The sequence below is a fragment of the Pimephales promelas genome, chromosome 25 (genome assembly GCF_988280905.1).
Source record: "Pimephales promelas chromosome 25, fPimPro1.hap1.1, whole genome shotgun sequence".
Lineage (NCBI taxonomy): Eukaryota > Metazoa > Chordata > Actinopteri > Cypriniformes > Leuciscidae > Pimephales > Pimephales promelas.
Window position 1 is genome coordinate 4,941,195 of NC_142793.1, and position 23,794 is coordinate 4,964,988.

The 23,794-nt window shown below is 40.7% G+C and overlaps 2 protein-coding genes across 4 annotated transcripts in view; one reads left to right on the plus strand and one right to left on the minus strand.

Moving 5' to 3' along the window:
- The window catches only part of faap24 (FA core complex associated protein 24), a 32,430-nt gene extending 31,974 nt beyond the window's left edge, over window positions 1–456 (minus strand). For both annotated transcript variants that reach the window (XM_039656712.2, XM_039656711.2), the window contains exon 1: window positions 56–456. In XM_039656712.2, coding sequence (XP_039512646.2) covers window positions 56–209 — 154 coding nt within the window. In that variant the 5' untranslated portion in view covers window positions 210–456. The remainder of the gene's footprint in view (window positions 1–55) is intronic.
- Window positions 457–533: 77 nt separating this feature from the next.
- On the plus strand, window positions 534–23,551 carry bmb (brambleberry). Of its 2 annotated transcripts, none has more exons than XM_089127977.1 (13): window positions 534–692; window positions 3,761–4,014; window positions 7,447–7,575; window positions 8,940–9,125; window positions 10,927–11,149; window positions 11,294–11,410; window positions 17,433–17,612; window positions 17,695–17,901; window positions 21,145–21,286; window positions 21,434–21,477; window positions 22,142–22,266; window positions 22,869–22,972; window positions 23,130–23,551. In XM_089127977.1, exons 2-13 carry the CDS (start codon window positions 3,775–3,777, stop codon window positions 23,257–23,259), a joined length of 1,827 nt encoding a protein of 608 aa, XP_088984103.1. In that variant the 5' UTR covers window positions 534–692; window positions 3,761–3,774; the 3' UTR covers window positions 23,260–23,551. The 2 variants fall into 2 exon arrangements, with proteins under 2 accessions (XP_088984103.1, XP_088984104.1); XM_089127978.1 differs by having other exon boundaries at window positions 22,872–22,972.
- The last annotated feature ends 243 nt before the right edge of the window (window positions 23,552–23,794 follow it).

The following is a 23,794-nucleotide window of genomic DNA, read 5'->3' on the forward strand; positions in this document are numbered from 1 at the left end:
TATATTAAGAGCGTTTTTCCACTATTTAAGTCTCAGACAGTTGTGTGAAGCCAACCTTTAAAGCTCTGCAGCAGAGCCGATGCTCTCCACTTCTCATGGGTGATGATGTGTCCGTACGGGGGAGAAGCGTGCAGGAGCCTCGCGGGAACTGGTTTACTGTCCATCGCAGATGCGGAAGAGGCACCAGTAACGTTCATGCGACAGTCCATACGCTGGTTCAGTCCATACGCTGGTTCAGTCCATACACTGGTTCAGGCCAATGCTGCACTACGACCACAAGCTACAAACAAAATATATTCGCCTTACAATTAAAGTTAGCTTACAAGTTATTCTTACATAATGGGCGCGTATACATACGACAGTATAACTAACTTTTGTTGTTGTTTTAACTTAAACAATCTCCCATTTACTAGTCAAAACCAGAGCCATGTCTGGTCAAAACCAAATACTGTAAAAAAAAAAAAAAAAAAAGTCAACAACACAAGAGTCTCGTCAAATCTCGCGCGCGTTTTACCCACCAAATATCGCGATGCCTCTTTTGCATCACGCTGTCGCTTATTGGCTGATGTGAGTCCATTTAAACAGTTGAATCCAGCAAAAGCGTTTAGAGTTTTATTCACAATTCTGCGAAAGGGTTGATGGATTAATCTCATTTGAGGATTTATTGAGCAGTCTCTCTGGCGCATTTTAAGGTAAGTCAAGAGAATGTGTTATTTCGGACGGTCAATGTTATCTGAATTAAATCGTAAATGTGAATATAAATCTTAAACTAACATGCATTTCCGAATAGCACGCAGATTGTTAAAGTCCAATGCAGTTTGTAAAGTCAACAATGCACGATCATGTATTTGTGAGATCATGTGTGCAATCTGAACGTTTTTACTGCCCGATTCACTGTCTGTGATTCCAGTCAGCTGTGAGAGCCAAGCCCGGGCATGTTCCAATACCACTGTCCCAGCGCCTTACACAGTATACACACACACAATGGTGCACAGGCACACTTAAACCAACTTAGTAATACTACACTACTGCACCCTTAAACTAATGCCACACTAGTATACTGGTAATGGTGCACACTTACCGGTAAACTAATGTCACACTAGTATACTGGTAATGGTGCACACTTGAAAAAATGCCAGACTAGTATACTGGTAATGGTGCACACTTAAACTAATGCCACACTAGTATACTGGTAATGGTGCACACTTACCGGTAAACTAATGTCACACTAGTATACTGGTAATGGTGCACACTTGAAAAAATGCCAGACTAGTATACTGGTAATGGTGCACACTTAAACTAATGCCACACTAGTATAATGGTTATGGTGCACACTTACCGGTAAACTAATGTCACACTAGTATACTGGTAATGGTGCACACTTGAAATAATGCCACACTAGTATACTGGTAATGGTGCACACTTAAACTAATGCCACACTAGTGTACTGGTAATGGTGCACACTTACCGGTAAACTAATGTCACACTAGTATACTGGTAATGGTGCACACTTGAAAAAATGCCACACTAGTATACTGGTAATGGTGCACACTTAAACTAATGCCACACTAGTATAATGGTAATGGTGCACACTTACCGGTAAACTAATGTCACACTAGTATACTGGTAATGGTGCACACTTGAAATAATGCCACACTAGTATACTGGTAATGGTGCACACTTAAACTAATGCCACACTAGTGTACTGGTAATGGTGCACACTTATTGGTAAACTAATGTCACACTAGTATATTGGTAATGGTGCACACTTAAACTAATGTCACACTACTAGTATACTGGTAATGGTGCACACTTGAAATAATGCCACATTAGTATACTGGTAATGGTGCACACTTAAACTAATGTCACACTAGTATACTGGTAATGGTGCACACTTGAAAAAATGCCACACTAGTATACTGGTAATGGTGCACACTTAAACTAATGCCACACTAGTATAATGGTAATGGTGCACACTTACCGGTAAACTAATGTCACACTAGTATACTGGTAATGGTGCACACTTGAAAAAATGCCACACTAGTATACTGGTAATGGTGCACACTTAAACTAATGCCACACTAGTATAATGGTAATGGTGCACACTTACCGGTAAACTAATGTCACACTAGTATACTGGTAATGGTGCACACTTGAAATAATGCCACACTAGTATACTGGTAATGGTGCACACTTAAACTAATGCCACACTAGTGTACTGGTAATGGTGCACACTTATTGGTAAACTAATGTCACACTAGTATATTGGTAATGGTGCACACTTAAACTAATGTCACACTACTAGTATACTGGTAATGGTGCACACTTGAAATAATGCCACATTAGTATACTGGTAATGGTGCACACTTAAACTAATGCCACACTAGTGTACTGGTAATGGTGCACACTTAAACTAATGCCACACTAGTGTACTGGTAATGGTGCACACTTATTGGTAAACTAATGTCACACTAGTATATTGGTAATGGTGCACACTTAAACTAATGTCACACTACTAGTATACTGGTAATGGTGCACACTTGAAATAATGCCACATTAGTATACTGGTAATGGTGCACACTTAAACTAATGCCACACTAGTGTACTGGTAATGGTGCACACTTACTGGTAAACAAATGTCACACTAGTATATTGGTAATGGTGCACACTTGAACTAATGTCACACTTGTATACTGGTAATGGTGCACACTTGAACTAATGCCATACTAGTATACTGGTAATGGTGAACACTTGAACTAATGCCACACTAGTGTACTGGTAATGGTGCACACTTATTGGTAAACTAATGTCACACTAGTATATTGGTAACAGTGCACACTTAAACTAATGTCACACTAGTATACTGGTAATGGTGCACACTTAAAATAATGCCACACTAGTATACTGGTAATGGTGCACACTTGAAATAATGCCACACTAGTATACTGGTAATGATGAACACTTGAACTAATGCCACACTAGTATACTGGTAATGGTGCACACTTAAACTAATGCCACACTAGTGTACTGGTAATGGTGAACACTTGAACTAATGCCACACTAGTATACTGGTAATGGTGCACACTTAAACTAATGCCACACTAGTGTACTGGTAATGGTGCACACTTATTGGTAAACTAATGTCACACTAGTATATTGGTAATGGTGCACACTTAAACCAATGCCACACTAGTATACTGGTAATGGTGCAACCTTAAACTAATGCCACACTAGTATACTGGTAATAGTGTGCACTTAATGCCACACTAGTATACTGGTAATGGTGAACACTTAAATAATGCCACACTAGTATACTGGTAATGGTGCAACCTTAAACTAATGCCACACTAGTATACTGGTAATGGTGTGCACTTAAACTAATGCCACACTAGTATACTGGTAATTTTGCACATGTAAAATAATGCCACACTAGTATACTGGTAATGGCGCAACCTTAAACTAATGCCACACTAGTATACTGGTAATGGTGTGCACTTAAACTAATGCCACACTAGTACACACTAGTATACTGGTAATGGTGCACACTTAATGTCACACTAGTATACTGGTAATGGTGCACACTTAAATTAATGCTACACTAGTATATTGCCAAATGCCAATGGTGCACACTTAAACTTAAAATGAAGTGGCTGGTTTTCTGATGCATCTTGTTCTTTGTTGTAATAAGTCGCCATAATAACAGTAAGAGTTGAGAATACAGGGTGATTTCAAATGCTCAGCATGCCACACGTGTGTGCAGGGTCATTTCTGAGGATGGGTCTCTGGTTCGTGATGCTGTGGGTGTTGAGTATGCAGTACGGTGAGGTGGAAGCTTTCTTTGACTGGCTGAAGAAGCCAGAACCAGCTCCAGCTCCTGCTCCTGCTCCAGAGCCGGTCTCCTCGATCCTGCTGCAGGGAGACACCCCGGCCTTCGAAATCAGTGTTGTTGATGAGAAGTTTTTGGCTGAAGCAAAGCAGATGGACCTCAGTCCTCTGGACAGCTGCCATTTCAGGGTAAGTCTGTGTGCACTAGTCTTACCATACAAAACATATTCAGCATGTCTTCACAGACTTCACTTAATAATTAGTGTGTGTGTGTCACAATATTCGTCAGATCAAAAATAGTAGTTCACTAAAAAATGTTCAAAGACTTTCATCTTCGGAGCTCAAATGAAGATATGTCTGAGATCCTCCATTGACGGCCACACAACTGCCACTTTGACGTTATAAAAAGTGATTTTGGAGATTGAACCTAACCCATATTAATTGAGTGGTTTAGTCCAAATTTTTCCGAAGAGACTCGCTTTATGCGAGGAAAAGATTTAATTTGTTTTACTCGCATAACATCAACACAGTTCATCAACTCACAGATCAGATGTGGCAAACAGAAGCTCAAGCATGTTCCCTTGAACCAATGAGGTTCGTTCTCGTGTGCCGCATCACGTTTGAGCTTTTGCAAGAACCAATGAGGTTCAAGCTTGTTCAAATCACGTTTCAGTGGTTTGAGTGTAGTAGTTGAACCTAGTTAGTGGTTTGAACTGACATAGTTTTTTCCGGTTTGTTCCGCATCATTGGCTCTAATTGGAAGTTCAACAAGTTGATTGGCTGATTCAGCTTAGTGAGAGTCCGTAAACGAGATTAATAGCAAAACCGAGAGCAAAGAAGTCAAAACGCCATACAGATAAAAGGCTGTTCTTATGTTATGTCATCTTACCTGAGTGTTCCTCGGCGAATATTTCAGTATTACATGAGCAGAGTGGAATAAAGTGTTTAGCAGGATTGATATTCAAAACGATAAGCAAGCACTGCTTTTGCCGGGTTTCGCATACATTAATTATTTTGTGGCGGCCCGCCACAATATCAACGCTGACCGCCACAAATTGATTTTCAGTATTTTTTATTTTATTGTAGAGCTGTGCGCTGCTTGCTCCTTCCCTCACTCCCACTCTCACAAACTGACAACGGAGACGCGAATAGGCCCTCCTCTTTGAGCACGATATGAATCAAAACACGATCATGCGTTGGAGGACGGAGTTTTGCCGGTGCTTATTCCTCCGGAATCAATCCGGAGTTTAATGGTCAGTATAATGAACACTATAACTCTAAAAAGTTAGTCTATGTTAAATGCTGTCGCGTCTCCACCACAGATTCACGCAATTTACTAAAACGTAATTTTTTTCCTCTCGCAATCAGTCATTCCAAAAATCATGGCAACGGAAGTTGGTAGGTTTAAATATATCACAGAGCCACCACACTAGACATTATTATATTATTACTGATAACGAGACGTAGACCTAAGCGTGTTATCCAAGCATTAATGGCAAGGAAAGACTCCTATACTGTGAGCGGCACATGTGAGGTGTTTTCTCACTTATTTCTGCTCCGAGGTCTTGATTATGGCATTTCTTTGCGGTTTAGAAGCCAGTATTCCAGTATTTGGTCTTAGGGGTGGGCGATATGGAAAAAAATATCATATCACAATTTTTTTTAGGATTTTTTATCACGATTCTTTTTCAAGTTGGTTTTAATATTTTGCAAGTGGTTGTTCATTACAGCCAAACTTATGTCCCCAGTTTTCCCGGCCGCGAATCGGTTCTTTGGCTGTCGAAACACAAAGAACTGGTTCGCGTGCAGGCACCGGCTCCGAACCGGCTCTCAAAATGCTTTGGTGGAAAAGGGGCTTATGGGGTTCAGATCAGGAGAGTTGGCAGGCCAATTGAGCACAGTAATACCATGGTGAGTAAACCATTTACCAGTGGTTTTGGCACTGTGAGCAGGTGCCAGGTTGTGCTGAAAAATGAAATCTTCATCTCCATAAAGCTTTTCAGCAGATGGAAGCATGAAGTGCTCCAAAATCTCCTGATGGCTAGCTGCATTGACCCTGCCCTTGATAAAACACAGTAGACCCCAGACCATCACTGACTGTGGGTACTTGACACTGGACTTCAGTAGGGTTGGGTACCGAAAATCGGTTCCAATAGGGAACCGGTTCTGACGTAAACGGTAGTAACCAGACCGAATAAGAATGAAAACTTCGGTGCCTGATTTCGATTCCTGAGTCTATGGCATGAGGCGCACACACGCAGTCTCTCGCTGTCTCCCTCTCCCTCTTCGACGTGAGCGCACTGAACGGTTTATTGAAGCACTGTCTGATCTGTCTCGCACGCGCGCTCTTGCTCGCTCGCTCTAGATTCCGGGAGATTTGAACTAATTTGCGATCATCCGGGAGGCGTTACCAGATATTTGGCAGCAAACGCAGCGCCTCGTTCTCTATTCAGAGAACACAGAGACGTTCTCTTTCATATGTTTACTCAAAGCTGCGTATAAGACGCAGTGGGAACGAAATATCAAACTGGCTAAGAGCTTAACTAGTAAATGACAAGATAACTTGCATGACTAGTTAAAGCAGACTAAACATGGGAACCTGTTGCCATGTCGATATTATATTACCCTGTTAGTAATCTCTATTAATCTCCAGTATAATTACATTGTTTGATATAATATTGTTTTATTTGATACTATGTAAATATGAACTTTTATTTTATATTGGTTTATTTATTATTACCATATGTTACTTGTATTTATAAGTTAATATTGTGTCCAGTTTGGCCCTGTAAATAAAGGGGTATAATTTTTTTTTTTTTTGCCAAAGTGTGTGCGGTTTCGTTTTCTTAAGTACCGTTTAGGCACCGGAACCATTTAAAAAAATACTGAGTAGGTACTGGTATCGGATAAAACCCAACCGATACCCAACCCTAGACTTCAGGCATTTTGGCATTTCCTTCTCCCCAGTCTTCCTCCAGACTCTGGCACCTTGATTTCTGAATGACATGCAACCACTGAGCAACAGTCCAGTGCTGATTCTCTGTAGCCCAGGTCAGGCGCTTCTGCCGCTGTTTCTGGTTCAAAAGTGGCTTGACCTGGGGAATGCGGCACCTGTAGCCCATTTCCTGCACATGACGCCAGTGCATGTTGGCTCTGGATGTTTTTACTCCAGACTCAGTCCACTACTTCCGCAGGTCCCCCAAGGTCTGGAATCGGTCCTTCTCCACAATCTTCCTCAGGGTCCGTCACCTCTTCTCATTTTGCAGCGTTTTTTTGCCACACTTTTTCCTTCCCACAGACTTCCCACTGAGGTGCCTTGATACAGCACTCTGGGAACAGCCTATTTGTTCAGAAATTTCTTTCTGTGTCTTACCCTCTTGCTTGAGGGTGTAAGAGGGTAAGACACAGAAGCCAGATTAAAGACATGCATTATACTTCTTTTGGCACGTGTCAGATTAACATATTAGACCATCATCTTGCAGTGATCAATGGTGATTTCAAACTAGCCTATTTTTTCAATCGTAAATGCGTGAATACACCAACACTCTTCATCAAGCCACTTCATGCAGACCATAAGCTCATATCCTGCTCATAGACATACTTTATTCTGCTTTTTAACAGGTTGTTGCTCAGCTCAAAGCGACTTGCAGCGGCCTATCAGAAGAGCAGTTGGCCAAACTGGGCGTGGCTTTGTTCAACTGCCAATCAGAGGTGGAGGGGCGCAGGACTTACCCTTGCACTGAACAAATGGTATGGTCAATGTTCCTGAACCTGCTGGACTGTGTTTCAGTTAAAGGAGAACTCCGGTCAATTTTAACATTGAGCTAATTTTTTTGTACATTTGGAGTGCTGTCAGTACAGACAAAAACGACAAAAATTGGTGTTGCCTACACAGTGTTATCCTCTTTTTAAAATTCGCACCCTGTTGACTTCAATGGGGCAAGTTCTAAACCTGCTTTTAGCCTCTTAATATCCTTGATTTGTCATTACAAGTGCACAGCCATGTGAGTGGTGTTATTAAGAGTGACCACGGTCAATCGGACTGCAGTAGATGTGAAAGATATTAATAAAAATGATGTTAATTCAGTCGATTGTCGGGTTTGCGCGTGATTGCTTAAATGCCAATGATCGTGCGCACGAACCCGGAATCGACTACTGTGAACTTCGACCGAAAACAGGAAGCAAATAAAGGTATGTGCGCTGGCTGATTCAACATCATTTTATTAATATCTTTCACATCTACTGCAGTCGGATTGACCGTGGTCACTCTTAATAACACCACTCACATGGCTTGCGCACTCGTAACGACAAATCAAAGATATTAAGAGGCTAAAAGCAGGTTTAGAACTTGCCCCATTGAAGTCAACAGGGTGCGAATTTTAAAAAAAGGATAACACTGTGTAGGCAACGCCAATGTTTGTCGTTTTTGTCTGTACTGACAGCACTCCAAATGTACAAAAAAATTAGCTCAATGTTAAAATTGACCGGAGTTTTCCTTTAAAGGAGTGCAAAATGAACCTTTGGTCTAACACATCGGTACCTAGTCGACCGTTCTCTTAGATTTGTGCTCATGATAATCCAATGTAAAGAGTTTTATCTCTAAAAACTGTTTAGCATACAACACTATATGGGGGCATATAATAAGTAAAAAGAAATTGCTATTTTATACCACTAACAAGGCTCAAAATAGCCTCACACTAACACAATAACATAAAGAGGGTCCATACATGCAAAAACTGTAAACAGGCTGTACATTTACAAAGTTCTCAATTCGTTTTGTATGTATGGACCGTCATTATGTTACTGTGTTAGTGTGGGGCTATTTTGAGCCTTGTTAGTGGTATAAACTAGAGATTTTATTTTTACTTCATGTACTAGCATTCATATACTAGCATTATAAACAGTTTTTATAGATAAAACTCTTTACATTCGATTATCATGAAAACATTTCTCAGAGAACGATCGACTAGGTTCCAATGTGTTATAAGACCAAAGGTACATTTTGCGGAGTTCTCCTTTAAATGCTTATCATTCTGCCAGTCAAAACAAGCATTTCTAGCCTTGTAGCTGTGTGGTTAAATGAGTAATGGATCTCTCTCCATCTCTCTCTGCAGACTTTAAAGGAGTGCACAGCGGACATGGACTCGGACACATGGAACGCCTATCACATAGTCAGTAACCGAGCACGAGCCGTGTGTTATGCCACACGCCAGCAACACTTTCGCAAGCGAGCGGAGCTAACCGTCAACGCCCTGATTTCCACCGCAACTAGTCAACTGCATGCTATGAAAGATCTAAAGGTGTGTTGTGAATAACTTGTATAATTTATTTTATTCTGAAGGCCAATTTACACTCCACTGACCAACACAGATAATCGACACATTACAATACGTCATTTCTCAGATGTTCCACAACCTGACAAACATCTGTTTCTGTTAATCGGCGTTTGTTTTCGCCGACTGACGTGTTACACACTGATCCCACAACCGGATGAAGTCGCGGTTGTTGCCTGTCGGTTCAGTGTGAACATGTCCAAAGAAATGTTGTGCTCCTCCGAAGAAAGGTTGTTCAGTTGGAGAATGTTAACTGAATGTCCAGTAATGATTTGGCCGTTGTTTTTATAGGTTACTGCTGTTGGTAAGGCAGCTTTTTTTGTTAAATGTTGGCAGTATTTAGTGATGATTGTTATTATTGCTGTTACCTTCTATACAATAGTATTAAACATATTTGAAAAATATGCCTTAACATTTGGCATGTCTGTAGATCGAAACTGAAAGGGTTCGTTCACCCTAAAACCACTCTCGCTCAAGTCGTTCCAAACCCAAAGGACTCTTTAAAACACAGTGGTCCGGTTCCACAGACAGGATTTAGATTAAGCCAGGATTAGGCCTTAGTACAGTTAGGACATTTAAGTAGCTTTTTGTTAATGTGCCTTAGAAACAAAAAAAAAAAAAAAAAAAAACATTACTCATGTGCATCATGAGAAAATATTTTAAAGTGCCCCTGTAATGCAATTTTATAGCTTTCTCTTTTTTCTTTCTTTCTTTTTTTTTTTTTTTAACTAGTTTAAATGCATCAAAGGTGCATTGCAAATCACCACATTTTTCAAAGATTCTCAATCAATTCTAAATCCCTCTTTTCCTGTGAGCTTCTCTGCTCTGATTGGTCAAATGACCCAGTCTGTTGTGATTGGTCTACTGCTTACAACTATGGCGTCAGTTTTACTGTATCAATCAACACAGACTGCTAATTTACACACTGCAACAAAGGTAATAACTGAAAAAGCATAGTTGGGGCACTTAAAGCAACTGGCACTGATGTATCTTAAAGTTAAAACTGCTCAAACATGCTTTATAGGCTTATATAAAGCCTTTTTTTCTAAACAATTAGGCTTAGGTAGTATTCATGTTTTTATCACGCAATCATGTTTTTGATGCGGTGGTGAGCTTGTAACTTGTAACTTAACGCTTTAGCCTAAGGGTAGCAGCGGCGCTGCCGAAAATAAAGAGCTGTCACAAAGACCAAATATAGCAAGGAGACATATTAATTGTTTATTAATAAAGATGAATTTGACGATGCTGCGCGATCTTCGCATAGTGCATGCGCCAGAGAGACATCCACAGTTCATTGCATAAGCAATACGTTTTCTTTCGTTTTGAATTGTTCTATTTACAAGTAGACATTTCAACATGGATATATGTTTCAGGCTGTGGGGTAGACTAGACTATACGCTATACGCTGAGTTGTGGTAGCTAAATTTATGAGACGAGCTCCAGCACATCGGTGCCTCTGTGCCTTGATTATCATTAGCCTAATTGTCTGCTTTTCCTTCTTATTTATTAAATCCAGACAATTGGTTGATGAAACATTAATTAAAATCAAGAAAAAAATTATAAAAAAACGAAATTCACGGATCAGACAAAACCCAACAAACGTGTTTGTGCAGTATGAATTGGCCTCACAGATAAGATGGATGAAATCGAGTCACTTTTTCCTGCTTTAATCCCATCTGATTCTTATTGGTTATTGGGTTACCTTTGGATAATTATGGATGATTATTGGATGAGTGTTTAATGGTTCTGTGCTGGTGTCGATCTGCAGGAGGGTCAGAACGAGCTGAGGGAAATGACCGCGGCGTCTCTGGACAGGCTTCTGGAGGGTCACAGTGCCCTACAGCTCCAGCAAGGGGCCCTGAAGCAAGGCCAGGAGCAGCTGGACTCCTCCATCAGTGAGAACCTGCAGAGTCTGGCCCAGGAGAAGGCTCTCATCAGCACCGGGCAGCAGCTGGTGGCTCAGTTAATCCAGGGCATCACACAGAGGATGGGTCAGTCACAGACACACACACGACCTGTGAATTCTCACCGCATCCGTGTTTAAATTGTATTCATAATGGCTTGGTTAATGCTCTCTGCAGTCATGTGGTATAGTTGAGGGTTCTAGAGCTTCATCATGTCTGTCCCGTTTGCAGAGAACGTCAGTGGGCAGCTGAAGGATCAGACGGCAGAAGTGCAGGAAGGGCACCAGGCGATTCTTGAGGACCTGGCTGTGGTCCGAGGAAGTGCTCAGGACATCTACCATAAAATGGGTGATTACGCGCTACACTTCTTGGCCGAAGTTTGGAATAATTACCTGTTTTAAGCGTTTACAACCTTTCTAAGTGTCTTCTGCTCTCTAATGGTGCGTTCTCACCGGACGCGAATAGCGCGTCAGGCGCGATTGATTTCAATGTCAAGTCAATGAAAAGATGCGTTACGTGCGCACAAAATTCCTGCGGCGTGAATGAGGCCTAGAGCGTGGCGCAGTAGATGCGAATACACCTCATTTGCGCGAATGGCGTGAATTGAGCGTCTGCCGCATTAAGCGCAAATGATTTAGTTACGCCGCCTTCACACTGGGAGTTGAAATCAGCTCCGTAATACGCAATACGTTCCCAACGGACGTCGTACTACACAGTGAAAAGCGTCGGACGCGGGTAGAACAAAAATGGCGGAGAGATTAAAGTTTGATTCTGTCAGTTCTGTATGATCTCTCTGATTAGGGTTATGCTGCGTGAGGAAAGTTGCTCAGGACGTTGACATGTCAGGTCGGCTAAAAAATGTGATATAGTGGTCAATAGTTCAATATCTACCTTCAATTTAATTGTATTAACTGCCCTTATAAACGTTAGAAAGTCATGAAAATAAAAAATGACATCACAACTTATCGTTATAAAATCAAAATTTATTTTATTAAAAGTTAATAATTCAGGTTTGTTTATCAGTACCATAGCAACGCTCAACTTCCGCTGGAATTGTCGGATAGGAACCGTCCGTAGCTTTTCGCAAGAGTTCGAATTTTTGAACCCATCCGGATGACCAACGGACACGATTTTCTTCTTTTCACTCGGTCGGACCCGTTTCGGACCCATTCGCATGCGGTCTGCGAATCTCCATAGGAAATGAATGACTTCCGGTCGTTTCGCAGCCACATCGGAGCTGATTTCAACTGCCAGTGTGAAGGCGTGAAGGCGTAGTGCTATTTGTGCATTCACACGTTTGATGCGAATTCGCCCTCTAATGTAAATACAACCAACATACATTTGCATAAGTTCGTGTCTGGACGTGAGGGAGAAAAAAAATCGCACGACAGGTTATAACTTTGAGGCTGGCTCTATTTATCATCAAAACAAAAATAAATGACAGCTAGATTAGGTGGATGAGGGCGAGGGTGATCTTCGTTCCGATGCGGGACAACAGGTCATCAAACTGGACAGGCGGAAGTACCGCTGACAGTGGCCGTCATCCAGCGCAGCTCCTGGAGCCAGCAAATGTTGAAACTCGCCAAATGGTTCACCTCCGAAGGGTCTGGTGGACACAAATACGGCGACGATGATCCCCACGCCGCTGTTCAAGCTCTCCAAAGCAAATACAGAGTCGTGACTCTCTCGATGAATGCTCGATCAACATAAAAAAAGATGGCTGTCGACGGGTTTCGATTGTGACGCATGTAAATTTCACTTCAAACTTTCGTTTTTACACACGTCAATTTCCCTCTTGACGCGCGAATGGATTCAAAGTGTTCAAGCATTTTACTAGACGCGGTAGGTGCGAATTTGCCGCGCTATTCGCGTCCGGTGTGAACGCACAGTAAGGCTGCATTTATTTGATCATAAATACTGTAAAAACTGCAATAGTGAAATATTAAATTAGAAAACACCTTTTAAAAGTATTTTTTTTCCTGTGATCAAAGCTGAATGTTCAGCATCATTACTCAAGTCTTCAGAGTCACATGACCCTTCGGAAATCACTCTAATATGATGATTTGATGCTCAGTTATTATTGGTGCTCAATTATTAACAATGGATCTTATTAACAATGTTGGAAACGGTTTTGCTGCTTAATAGTTTTGTGAAAACTGATGTTAGTGGTCTAAATGTCTTTCCTGTCACTTTTGATAAATTGAATGCTTGGCTGATAAAAAAAAAAGACTTTTATCATGGTTTCCACAACTCATCATATTAGAGTGATTTCTGAAGGATCATGTGACACTGGAGTAATTGGGACCCTATAAAATCCGTTTTATTTTTTCCCAAATTCCGTTTTTTTTTTTTTCCGTTTTAATTTTTGCAAATTCCATTTTTTCTGTTTTAATTCAGGTTCAGGAGTTCAGGTTTTTTTTTTTACCCTTTACTGTTATTTTAGTTGTAAAAAGAGCTTTTAATGTTAATGATTAAAATGTACACAAATAAAATGGGCATTTACTGTTAAAACGACAAATACTGCATGATGCAACATAACACTGCACTCTAAGTACTTCAAGTAGGCTAACAACAAAATATGGTTATGAGCTTTAAACTGTCCTGTAAAAATAAATTATATTAGTTTATATAAGTTAAAATAAAAGTCACACTCTAGCTGCGTTGTAATGTGCATACTATCCATGCTAAATAGTATGTGACATTACTGTCAATACTATTTCGGGCATAGTATGCACATTGGGACGCAGCTTCTGTCTCACGCGCGCACTGTCGAGCGCTCTCTCGGACACACTCGGTCTCTCTCGTGTGCTCTTTCGGACACACTCGGTCTCTCTCGCGCGTACTGTCGAGCATGCTGTCTCGTCTCTCGTGCGCGCTCTCGACTCGGGCACACACTCGGTCCGGCACCTCATAGACAGACGTGGTGCATGGAGGGGACTTTGTGTGTGTGTGCGCGCGCGCGCGACAAGTTTCTTAACTTTTTCGCCGACGAAAGCAGAGCCGTGGAGAGCCGCTTCGCCATGCTTTCAGTGGAAACGCGGCTATTGTTTTGATGCCGTCATGAGCTGAAATGACGGGAGGGGTTGTGTCGCCCAGATTTGCTTCCCCGTCTCTCTGCATTTTCCCCAGACATACGTCCTTCTCCCACACAAAAACCGAATTTCATTCCAAATATGTAAAATTCCGCGTTAACACTAGATTCCGCGTTAATTGGCCAATTCCGCGATTCCGTCCGCGGTTCCGTGATCGCGGAAATTATAGGGCCCTAAGTAATGATGCTGAACATACAGCTTTGATCACAGGAATAAATTACATCTGAAAAGAGCTTTACTTAGAAAACAAATATTTTAAATGGCAGTAAAATTTTACAATATTACTGCAGTAGTAAACATTTGAAGTGGATCGAAAAAGTTAATCAAAGTTGACCTAAGACAAGTACGGGTATTGGTCAAAATTCATGTACAACTTTGAGAGGTTTTGATCCACAATGTTGACATGATCTGTATATACTGTATTTTATTCAAATAAGTGCAGCTTTGGTGAGCAGAAGAGACTTCAAAAAACATAAAATCTGGTAACACTATTTTACGGTGTCCTCGTTCCATGTGCTTACTTTAATTGATTACGCATAGTTTACTGTTATTAATAAAGTTACAATATGCAGGATTTTTGCAGTAAAATATCCAAAAAACCTCTAGGGCAATGTTATATTTTGTTTAGTTGATTACTTGCAATATCCCAAATGTTTCCAACTATTTGTAAATCGTGAGAAAATTGTGATTTTTTAACCAAGGAAACGGGGCGTGTGAGCAGGGGTGAGGAGTCGCCAGTCAATGACGTCATATCCGCGTTACCCCCGGTTTACACCAGATTTGAGCTCGTACTGCAATAGTAACCATGGTGACGGACGTAGACAACTGGGTCGGTTATGCCCGTTATGCGTGCTCAACAGCGTGAGCGTCCCTAGCAGGGTTTTGTTCAAACAATATGGACCATGGCAAGCAGACTTTGAGACAAAAAGAGGACTAAAACGAAGACCAGCATCTTTCCAGATGCCGAGAGCTCCACGTCCGCGACTAACTTCGACTTGACAGAGACGCGAGTGTTGCATGTTACTTGAGCAAACAGGTGAGCAAATCAATGTATATAAAACTAATCAATGTTATATAGTTCAACATGATGAAAACTTAGAATATGATCTGTATATTATTCTCTAATGTTAATCTAGCTTGGTCTCATACAGCCAAGAAACAACCTAACGAACAGCATTCAACACACACAAATGCCGTTTAGTGTGATAGTGAAACTGTTAGAGCAAGTGAAGCAGCGCTGCGTTACCTCAAGTTTAATTCCTCTAATAAACTGACCTGTGTGAGTAATTCAGCGTGTAGTTTGGTAGAATTAAATGTCCTTATTCCTTTATATCTGTGGGACTCGCATTGCATGTGGCACTGGTATATGTCTAGCAATCATGCCCTGCTTCATGCTACAATCGTGTTAAAATCATGAGTGTATTCACTCATCCATAAAACATCCATCAGCTTAACGACAAGATCCATAATTCCGCTTAATGTGGAATATACGTCATTAACCCTCTAAGACCGATGGGAGCGCCGGCACTCCGGGTTTGCGTGTGTCTGTTTAAGAGCCTATAGACCTTATGTAGCCCCGCCCCTTTTCAGCACTGCACTCGTTGTCTTTTGACTTCCAGTCTGCATTTTCACAGCGAGAATGAATGTATGAATGAACTGCTCGTAACAAATTTCCCGGTCGACATTTTTTAAGACATATGCTTTACAATGCTTATGATAAACATTGCAATGCTCATGATAACTTTTGTTAACTCTATAATAAGTCAATCCACTTCACCTGCTTATTACTCCTTGACAGCGATGCCATAGAAATATACAGAGTGAAGTTCAAAGACAATATTCTAAAGATGACAGCGCCCACGTTTCTCTGGTGCATAAGGTCTATAGAAACTGAAACCAAATGGCTAGCTCAGCCATTCTTTTTGCATACAAAACCAGAGATGTAACATGTTCAGATCAAGCCTCCAACATGCTCATGTTGCAAGTCTGTACAAATTTCGTAATATGCGTTTACAAAAAAACCCCACAAAAATGCTTTGCACGTCTTTGCACACGTTCTGTAGATCTGCGATTGATGGTTACGTCGATGGCTTATTGACGGATCACGTTCTGTGCACTATGACCCCAGTGTGTGTCGCATGTTGTGATGTCAAAAGCTGTCATTGACTATGCGTTTGACTCCCATCTGCTATGTTCCTTCTTATCGTTATTGTCTTTTTACCATTGCTTCATTCTATCATTTTTTCTCTCGTTTATACACTCACAAATACAAGCACATTCACAGACACACACACACGCGTACGCGCCGTGTACTTTCGTTATGTCTAAATGAAAGTACACGGACGCGGAGGTTTTGGAAATACTAATTGCGTCCGGTGACACTGAACTCTCCGTCTGCTCATCGGCTTTATTTATTTATTTTATATTTATTTTATTATTAATAGTTCTGACAGGGTCTATTTATTTTATGTTTTAACCAATTCAATGTTCAATCAATATTCAAAAGCAAAATGTTATCTGTTTGACCACAAATGTAATTGAATACTTTACATGCCATTTTTTTTTTTAAATGAGTGTATCTTAAACTAATTTATGTGAACAGTTCAAATCAATTCTGTATAGTTTTAGATTGTTTTATGCACGTTTTTCACATTGACAAGTTTGAGATTTACATTTATCCATTTTTTTGCATTGAATAAAATATGTAGAATTGTTTTTTTTTTTTTAATTGGTTTTCTTTTTCTTTATTGCACTTTTGAGATATTTATCGAGTTACTGTTGGTCTATTACAAACATAGCCTTCAAATTGGGAGAGTAAGGATTATTTTGATATATGGCATATAAAAATGCTCAAAAGAATGGCATCACAGCATGTAAAAATAGAAAGATGTACTCTGGTGGAATTGTTCAATGGCAGGTCATAAAGGGTTAATATACGCCTTTGTTATTGTAAGAGATTAGCAACCCCTGGTTGCGAAACAATCTTGCATATTGTACCTTTTAAATAATTGCAACTTACCAACTAAGTACACATGTTAATTAATTGCTTAGTATTTAAATATATAATTATACTGTAACTGACACCCTAAAAAATAAAGAGTTACCTTAAATCCAAATTATTCCAAACTTTTGACCGGTACTGTATATATCCAGAAATTTTCCTTCAAAACATCCTAGATTTCCCAGAATGCACTGTATTATCAAGAATCCGGACCGCGTTGGCCCTGTCCTGGCAGCGAAGCTGAACTGCTGGTGTTTGTGTTGATCCCATGATGCAGAGCTCAACCTGAAGGGCTTCCTCCAGCAGCAGAACGACACGGCTCGCTTCTACTCCGAGCTCACCAGCAAACTGGAGCGCATGAACGGCACTCTGGGATACATGCTCCGGTATCTGGACAACATGCAGAGCCGGCTGGAGGACAGACTGCATATGATCCAAGGCTATCTGGGCTGGGCAGGTACTACTTGTTCATTCACCTGTGCACAACTCGACAATACTAATATTGTAAGATGTTGGTGAGTGTTTCATTCTGCTCCTAGGCCTGAGCCTGCGCTCTCTGTGGACGTGTGTGATGCACACTGGGTTCTTCCTGCTGTGTGCGGTTCTGCTGTCGTTCCTGCAGTGCGCAACCTTCTCCCGCGTCTCTCTGCTGCTCACTGTCCCCATCAATGCCATCGCGGAGATCAACCAGCAGTCTGCGCTCGACCTGCTCTCGCTCTCTCTGCTGCTCTTCACACTGTCACTAGGTACAACATCTGTGCTGAGAACAGTGTCGTTTCCGCCCCGCTGCAATCACCTGCATTGAGCTATGGTCACTATGATATAGTGGTTTTCAATTTGTGTGACAGTAAAATATTTATTTTAGGGAAGGGAGTGGCATAGTTTGAGTTTGTATTTGAGATCTGATCATTGGGCTATAGTTTTATTATGCAGACCTGTTATTATGTGCCTAACGTTCGACTGCTGTAGGTCTTCATCTGTCTTACAGTCGTCATCCTGGGGTTGGGGGTTTGGATGACACTTGCAAAGGTCTCTCGCTCGCTTTCCCTCTTTGCCATGTGTCTGTGCGTGCTACGCGGTTTGGAACACAATCTCTGTCTCACCGCGTGCACACTCGCTCTAGATTCTGGGAGAATTTAACTAATTTGCCACATAACTACTCAATCACGAGTGGCTCAACATAGATATATAGGTAGATATTTAGAAAAACTCCTCTTCCTGGCATTTGACTGACCAGGTTGACACTTCAGCGTGAGAAATCGGAGGTGTGGCGTGTGAAACCAATCAAATGCGGGTGTCAGTTGGCACTGGCAGCTATGTCAAGTTGTTTGGCTTTTTAAAAACACCAGTGTGAAGTCTACTTTAAAGTCCAGCTACTATGGAGCTCTTAAGGCCATTGCACACGGAGTACGAAATTTTCGTATGCGTATTTTCGTGTTCGTCAGCCTAAAAATTCGTCACGCATAGAAACCTTGCACACCGAGTCCGTTGCGTATTTATTAAACCTTTGCGGGAAAAAAACGCAAAAATACCAAATGGATTCGTCAAGCAGTGAGGATGATTTTTGCCCTCTCTCTTATTGAAAAGAGAAGAAAGAGAAAATATTACGTCCATCCAATCCTGAAATTGCGCCGAGAGAACCACCTTATCAAGGAGTTGCGAATTTATCCCGAGCGATTCAAAATTTACCTCAGAATGTCAGCGGGACATTTTGATGCTTTGCTTGCGATTCTGGAGCCACATATTAAAAACAAGACCACCAATTTCCGTGAAACAATCAATTCTGAACGGAGACTGGCAGTGTGTCTGGTATGGACCAGGTATGGACACACACACACCCGCGCGTGGCCCGGTGGAAGTGCTGGGCAGACAGAACAGCTGTTATTGTGTATATTGTGCCCAAATAATACATTAGTTATCGAATAGGCTGCTCAATCACACCTTATTCGATCCTAAATTTCAATCTGATTGAAAGGGGAGGTTTATTAATTTCATAATCCAATATAGAGAAGAGAACAAACACTTGATCGAATTGAAAACCGAAACTGAAAGCACGGCGCATATGTGCAATGATTTGAGGACGAGCTCCCCCTGCCCTGAATTGTCAAAAGACCTCTCAAAATGCTGGCTCTGGATGCGAAAAACGCAGAAAATCGAACCCGATCCGATTAATTTTATGACTGACGAAAGTTTCGGAGGCGGTGTGCAAGCGTGACTGACATAACGTGAGGTCTTTTTTTTTTTTTTAACGTGCGAAAATTTCGGATGCGAATTTCGGACTCCGTGTGCAATGGCCTTTAGTCTTGAACTGTGCGTCACACTGAGACATCTAACTTTAAACCATACAGTTTTCTCCTGGGGTGAAATACCCCGCACCGCCACTAGAGGGCCTAAATTTCATCCCTCAGCCTCACAAAACATTATGTGAAAGAAACACTGATTACATTCTCTCTTAAAGGTATTGTCGGTAGGAATTTTATAAAAAAAACTTTTTTCCAAATTAGTTTAAACTTTCTGTGTATATCAATGCATAATTAAAATGTAAGTACTCTGAAAAAGAAAGTATAAAAACCGAGTGTCTGTAGATCTCTCACGACTGTTTTAAAGTCCCTGTGAAATCAAAATTGAACCTATTTACTTTGTTAGCGCATATTACTAGTCTTGTGGTGAACAATTAATCCGTGCAAGTAAATATATATTAAAAAAATGTTTTACCTTGGTAATCTTTAATCAAAATCTGAAAAGTTACTTCTGGTCTGGAATGGTTTCTTTTTCTGATGACGTAGGTTTCACAACTTGGGTGGGGAAACGCTTAACCACTCCCCTCAAACCGTTAGGTTGCTATGAGCGAGAGATGGAGAGGAGGAGCGCTAGAGTAAAACCCTGCCCTCTGTTCAATATTCCGTTTCACTTGGAAATACGTCACAGCACTGGAGAAAAATCGTTTGCAACTTCCGGTTCACGGGGACTTTAAAGACAGCTCAGTATTTCCATTCACTTCACCCCCTCTCTTCTGGGCTCCTTCCAAAGCCACGCCCCCAAACACATGAACGCGCGACTCCAACCGCTGAGCTGAAGACGCATTTACCTGAGACGAGCGGAGAGGAAGAGCGCAGTGCAGTAATGACATCATGTCAGAATTACATATAAAAAAAAATCTAACTTTATCATTATGAAGATAAACAAATAAGATGTATTTTAGTATTCCCTATCAAGCTAGCATATTGATATTGGTAAAGTTTAAATATATATTTATTGATTTGCTAACGAGCTAGTTATCTATTAGGCAATGCTAAAAACAGGTTGCATGATGCGCGTTTTTCCATTGCCATCATTTACACTGTGATGAAGATGAATTTCGTGTAAGATTCATAACGTGTATGGAGTTCTGTATGTAAGAGTTTCCATGATAAAAGCATTGTTGACTCTGATGAGGACTACACTCCAGAGACAATTACCGCATCGTCAGCTCGAGGACAGATCCGGGGTTGAGGCCGTGCAACTGGGGTCCGAGGACGGGGTGGTCTAAGTGCAGGGCAAGGAGCACTTCTTGGACAAGAGGACCTGCATCGAGTTTTGCATCTTCAGGCTCAAACAAGGGCATGTGAACTGGTATATATGATCTGGAAACGCTTCAAGTGGGCAGGTCCTGTGTGGCAAAAGGGTGGTTGCCATGGTTTCGAGAGAGTGACAGTCGCCTAAGCCAATCCTTTGTTTCGTCCCGGTTGGAAATAATGAGCTGCACGTGTTTAGAGCAGATTAAACGGTCTAGAGTTTTTTTTAATTTATTTTTTTATACTCTTTTTATCAGAGTACTTGCACATTAATTATGCATTGATATATATATAGTAAGTTTAAACAAATTTGGAAAGTTTTTTTTTTATTTTTTTTTTTATAAAATGCCTACCTGCAATACCTTTAATCTAATGCTGAAAACAGCTCCATTTCTCATCTCCTGTGTTCTTGACATTGTCGTTCTTGTGATCCAGGTCGCTGGTTTGTGCTTCAGGTGCTCTGGGCGTTGTCTAAAATGAAGGGCCAGACCTGTGGCCCCCCTCCTCCACTTCCTCTGGGCCCCAGTGAAGAGAAGACCCCAGAGAGAGAGTGCTGCCCGCCGTCCACGCCGGTCCTGTGAGTCGAAGATTGCACAAACCTAATGTTGACTAATGCAATGACCATCTCTCGTCCATCCAAGCCACCTAACATGCTGTTGTGTTTTATTTATTTATTGTTGTTATTTTATATTACAGCTAATTTTGTGTTCTCTTCTCATTGTAGAAATGACCCAGACTGTGATTTGGAGGTGGAGAGCTTCATGATGGGTATTGTCCTCTTGTCTCTCCTGGTCCATGTATTCCCATATTTTTTTTTCTGTACCTTAAAATAGTTTGCCCACGTGTCACCACCATACACATCAGCATAAATGCTCCTGACAAATTATTTGTTATTAAAGCATTCACACAAACCATTGTTATAACAAAAAAAAAGCAGGCTAACTTACAGTCATGATGGTTTGGCATGACTGCGCACAGTGCGCTCTCATAATAATTCCTAAAAAGCTGACATCAGTTCATTGCGATCTCACACATCTCTGTTATTATCGATGAATCTTTCATAATATCCACACTTTTTGTTATGTTTATGACGTCATCTCCCAGTTACTGTAAAAAACATGCTAACTGTGAAGAAACCCCATTAAATGTTATTTTAATACTTTTTTAAACAGGCATTTTTAAATATATACATATTGAGCACTTTAATTTGCTCATTAATTGGTTGTGGTGGTTAACCAGCAATTTAGGCTTTAAATAATGATTATGGCATATAGAGAATTGTAGCATTGGTGGATGTAATGAATTCATTTGAATAATCACCTTAAAAGCCCTCAGAACACACTAGTAACACAATCCTAGTAGGGTAGTGGGTTTTCACACAGACGAGCACTAGTTATTTTGTTCCGAGAGTTAAGTCTTGCTCTTGCTGTAGGTGATCCATGCATCCTGGCCATGTCTTCATCTCGGCCTCATGGTCCTCCAGAGTTCAGTCCGCTCACTTCAGGCACACACACCCACTCAACCCCCAGACTCAAGAATCGACACCGCATCGCAGGGGTAAGTCATGGTGGTAATAATAATAGATTTTTAATAATAGACTTTATTTCAATAAATAAAATTAAAGTCTATCAAGAGCCGGGGATTTTTATTTTATTTTATCTGCATCCTGCACTTCATTTGAGTTCTCCTGGTCTGGATTTGTTATTGGGTTCTTGTATTGGGCGGTCCACCTCTTACGGTTTTATGGCATTTGTGTCTCTGATTAATTATTTTGTGAATTACTTTGCAAACCTGTGTTTTTAAAGGTGCTATAAAGTTTTTATTATTATTGTTATTTACAGTTCATATTATGCTCTGTTCATTACTGTTCTGTCTAACTAAACAAGACATTTGCATTTAAATTTGGGTTATGCAGTGTTTTTAAATTATATTTTACACTGGGGTGCCTTGAGATTTTATGGACTTTTGAAAGGTGCCCTGACTGAAAAAAGTTTGAGAAAGGCTGGCTTACAGTATATTGAGACCATTTTAGATTATTTTTTTAAATGCACAGTTGCATAAATCTCACTTCCACAGTGTTGGTGTTTTTGCTATAATTTGATGGACTGCAAACTGCATGGTTCTGTTGAGACTGGTTGTTGAAGTCATGATGTGATCAGCAGGCAGTGCTGGAGAACGTTCCTCTGAGGAACCTAGGAGAAGTTTTGGAGACCGTGAGTCACTCGCGAAGCTCAAGCCCCAACTATTCACTCTCCAGCAACAGGTACGGCTTTATTGAAGACATGTACTTAAAATTGATTTGTCTGCTGCTAAATAGAGCAAATGTGAAAGGGTTTTATTGGAATCCAATGTTTTGATTTCTAAATCTTTGGCTCACTATGCATGGGCAGTTTAATATATTTTTTTTCTTTTTTGTCAAGTTCTTTTTCAGGTCGCTCCCTGTGCAGTGGTGTCACTAGAGTGGGCAAGCCATGTAAAAAGAGGGCTGTGTCGGGTCAGGAGTACTGTAGGATCCACGAAGGCGGCCACACTTCCTACAGCCGACTCTGAAATGGTCTTTATAATGGACTTCTCTTTACAGAAGCATCTGCAGAATGTACATTGCACTTTTCTCATTACTACATATATTTAATTATGGTAGTGTTTTTGCTTTTTAGTCATGGTGGATTTTATTATGTTTGTTGTAATAACACTTTTAGATTATTTAGATTTATTATTTATAATAAAGTATAAAAAAATGTCTTTACAATGCATGTTTTTTATTCAAATTGACTAGATTTCAGCGTGCTAGTTGCATATGTATTTTCTTGCAAGCCTTTATTAAAGCATTTTTTTAATGATACACTCGTGTCACGATTCAAAAGGCCTATGTCACACTTCCTGCTTCCGGAACACGGAGTAGGAATTCAGAACTTCCGGTCATTTTTTTTTTTTTTTTTAAGGATTTATAAAGATACATTTAATTGCTCACTAATGCCCGACTTCAACTACCCCAAATGCTCTTTTAAGATCCACCCATCTTCTTGGATAAACAGCTTCTGTGTATTATCTACAGTTCTAATCTTGAGTTTAAATGAATCTGCTA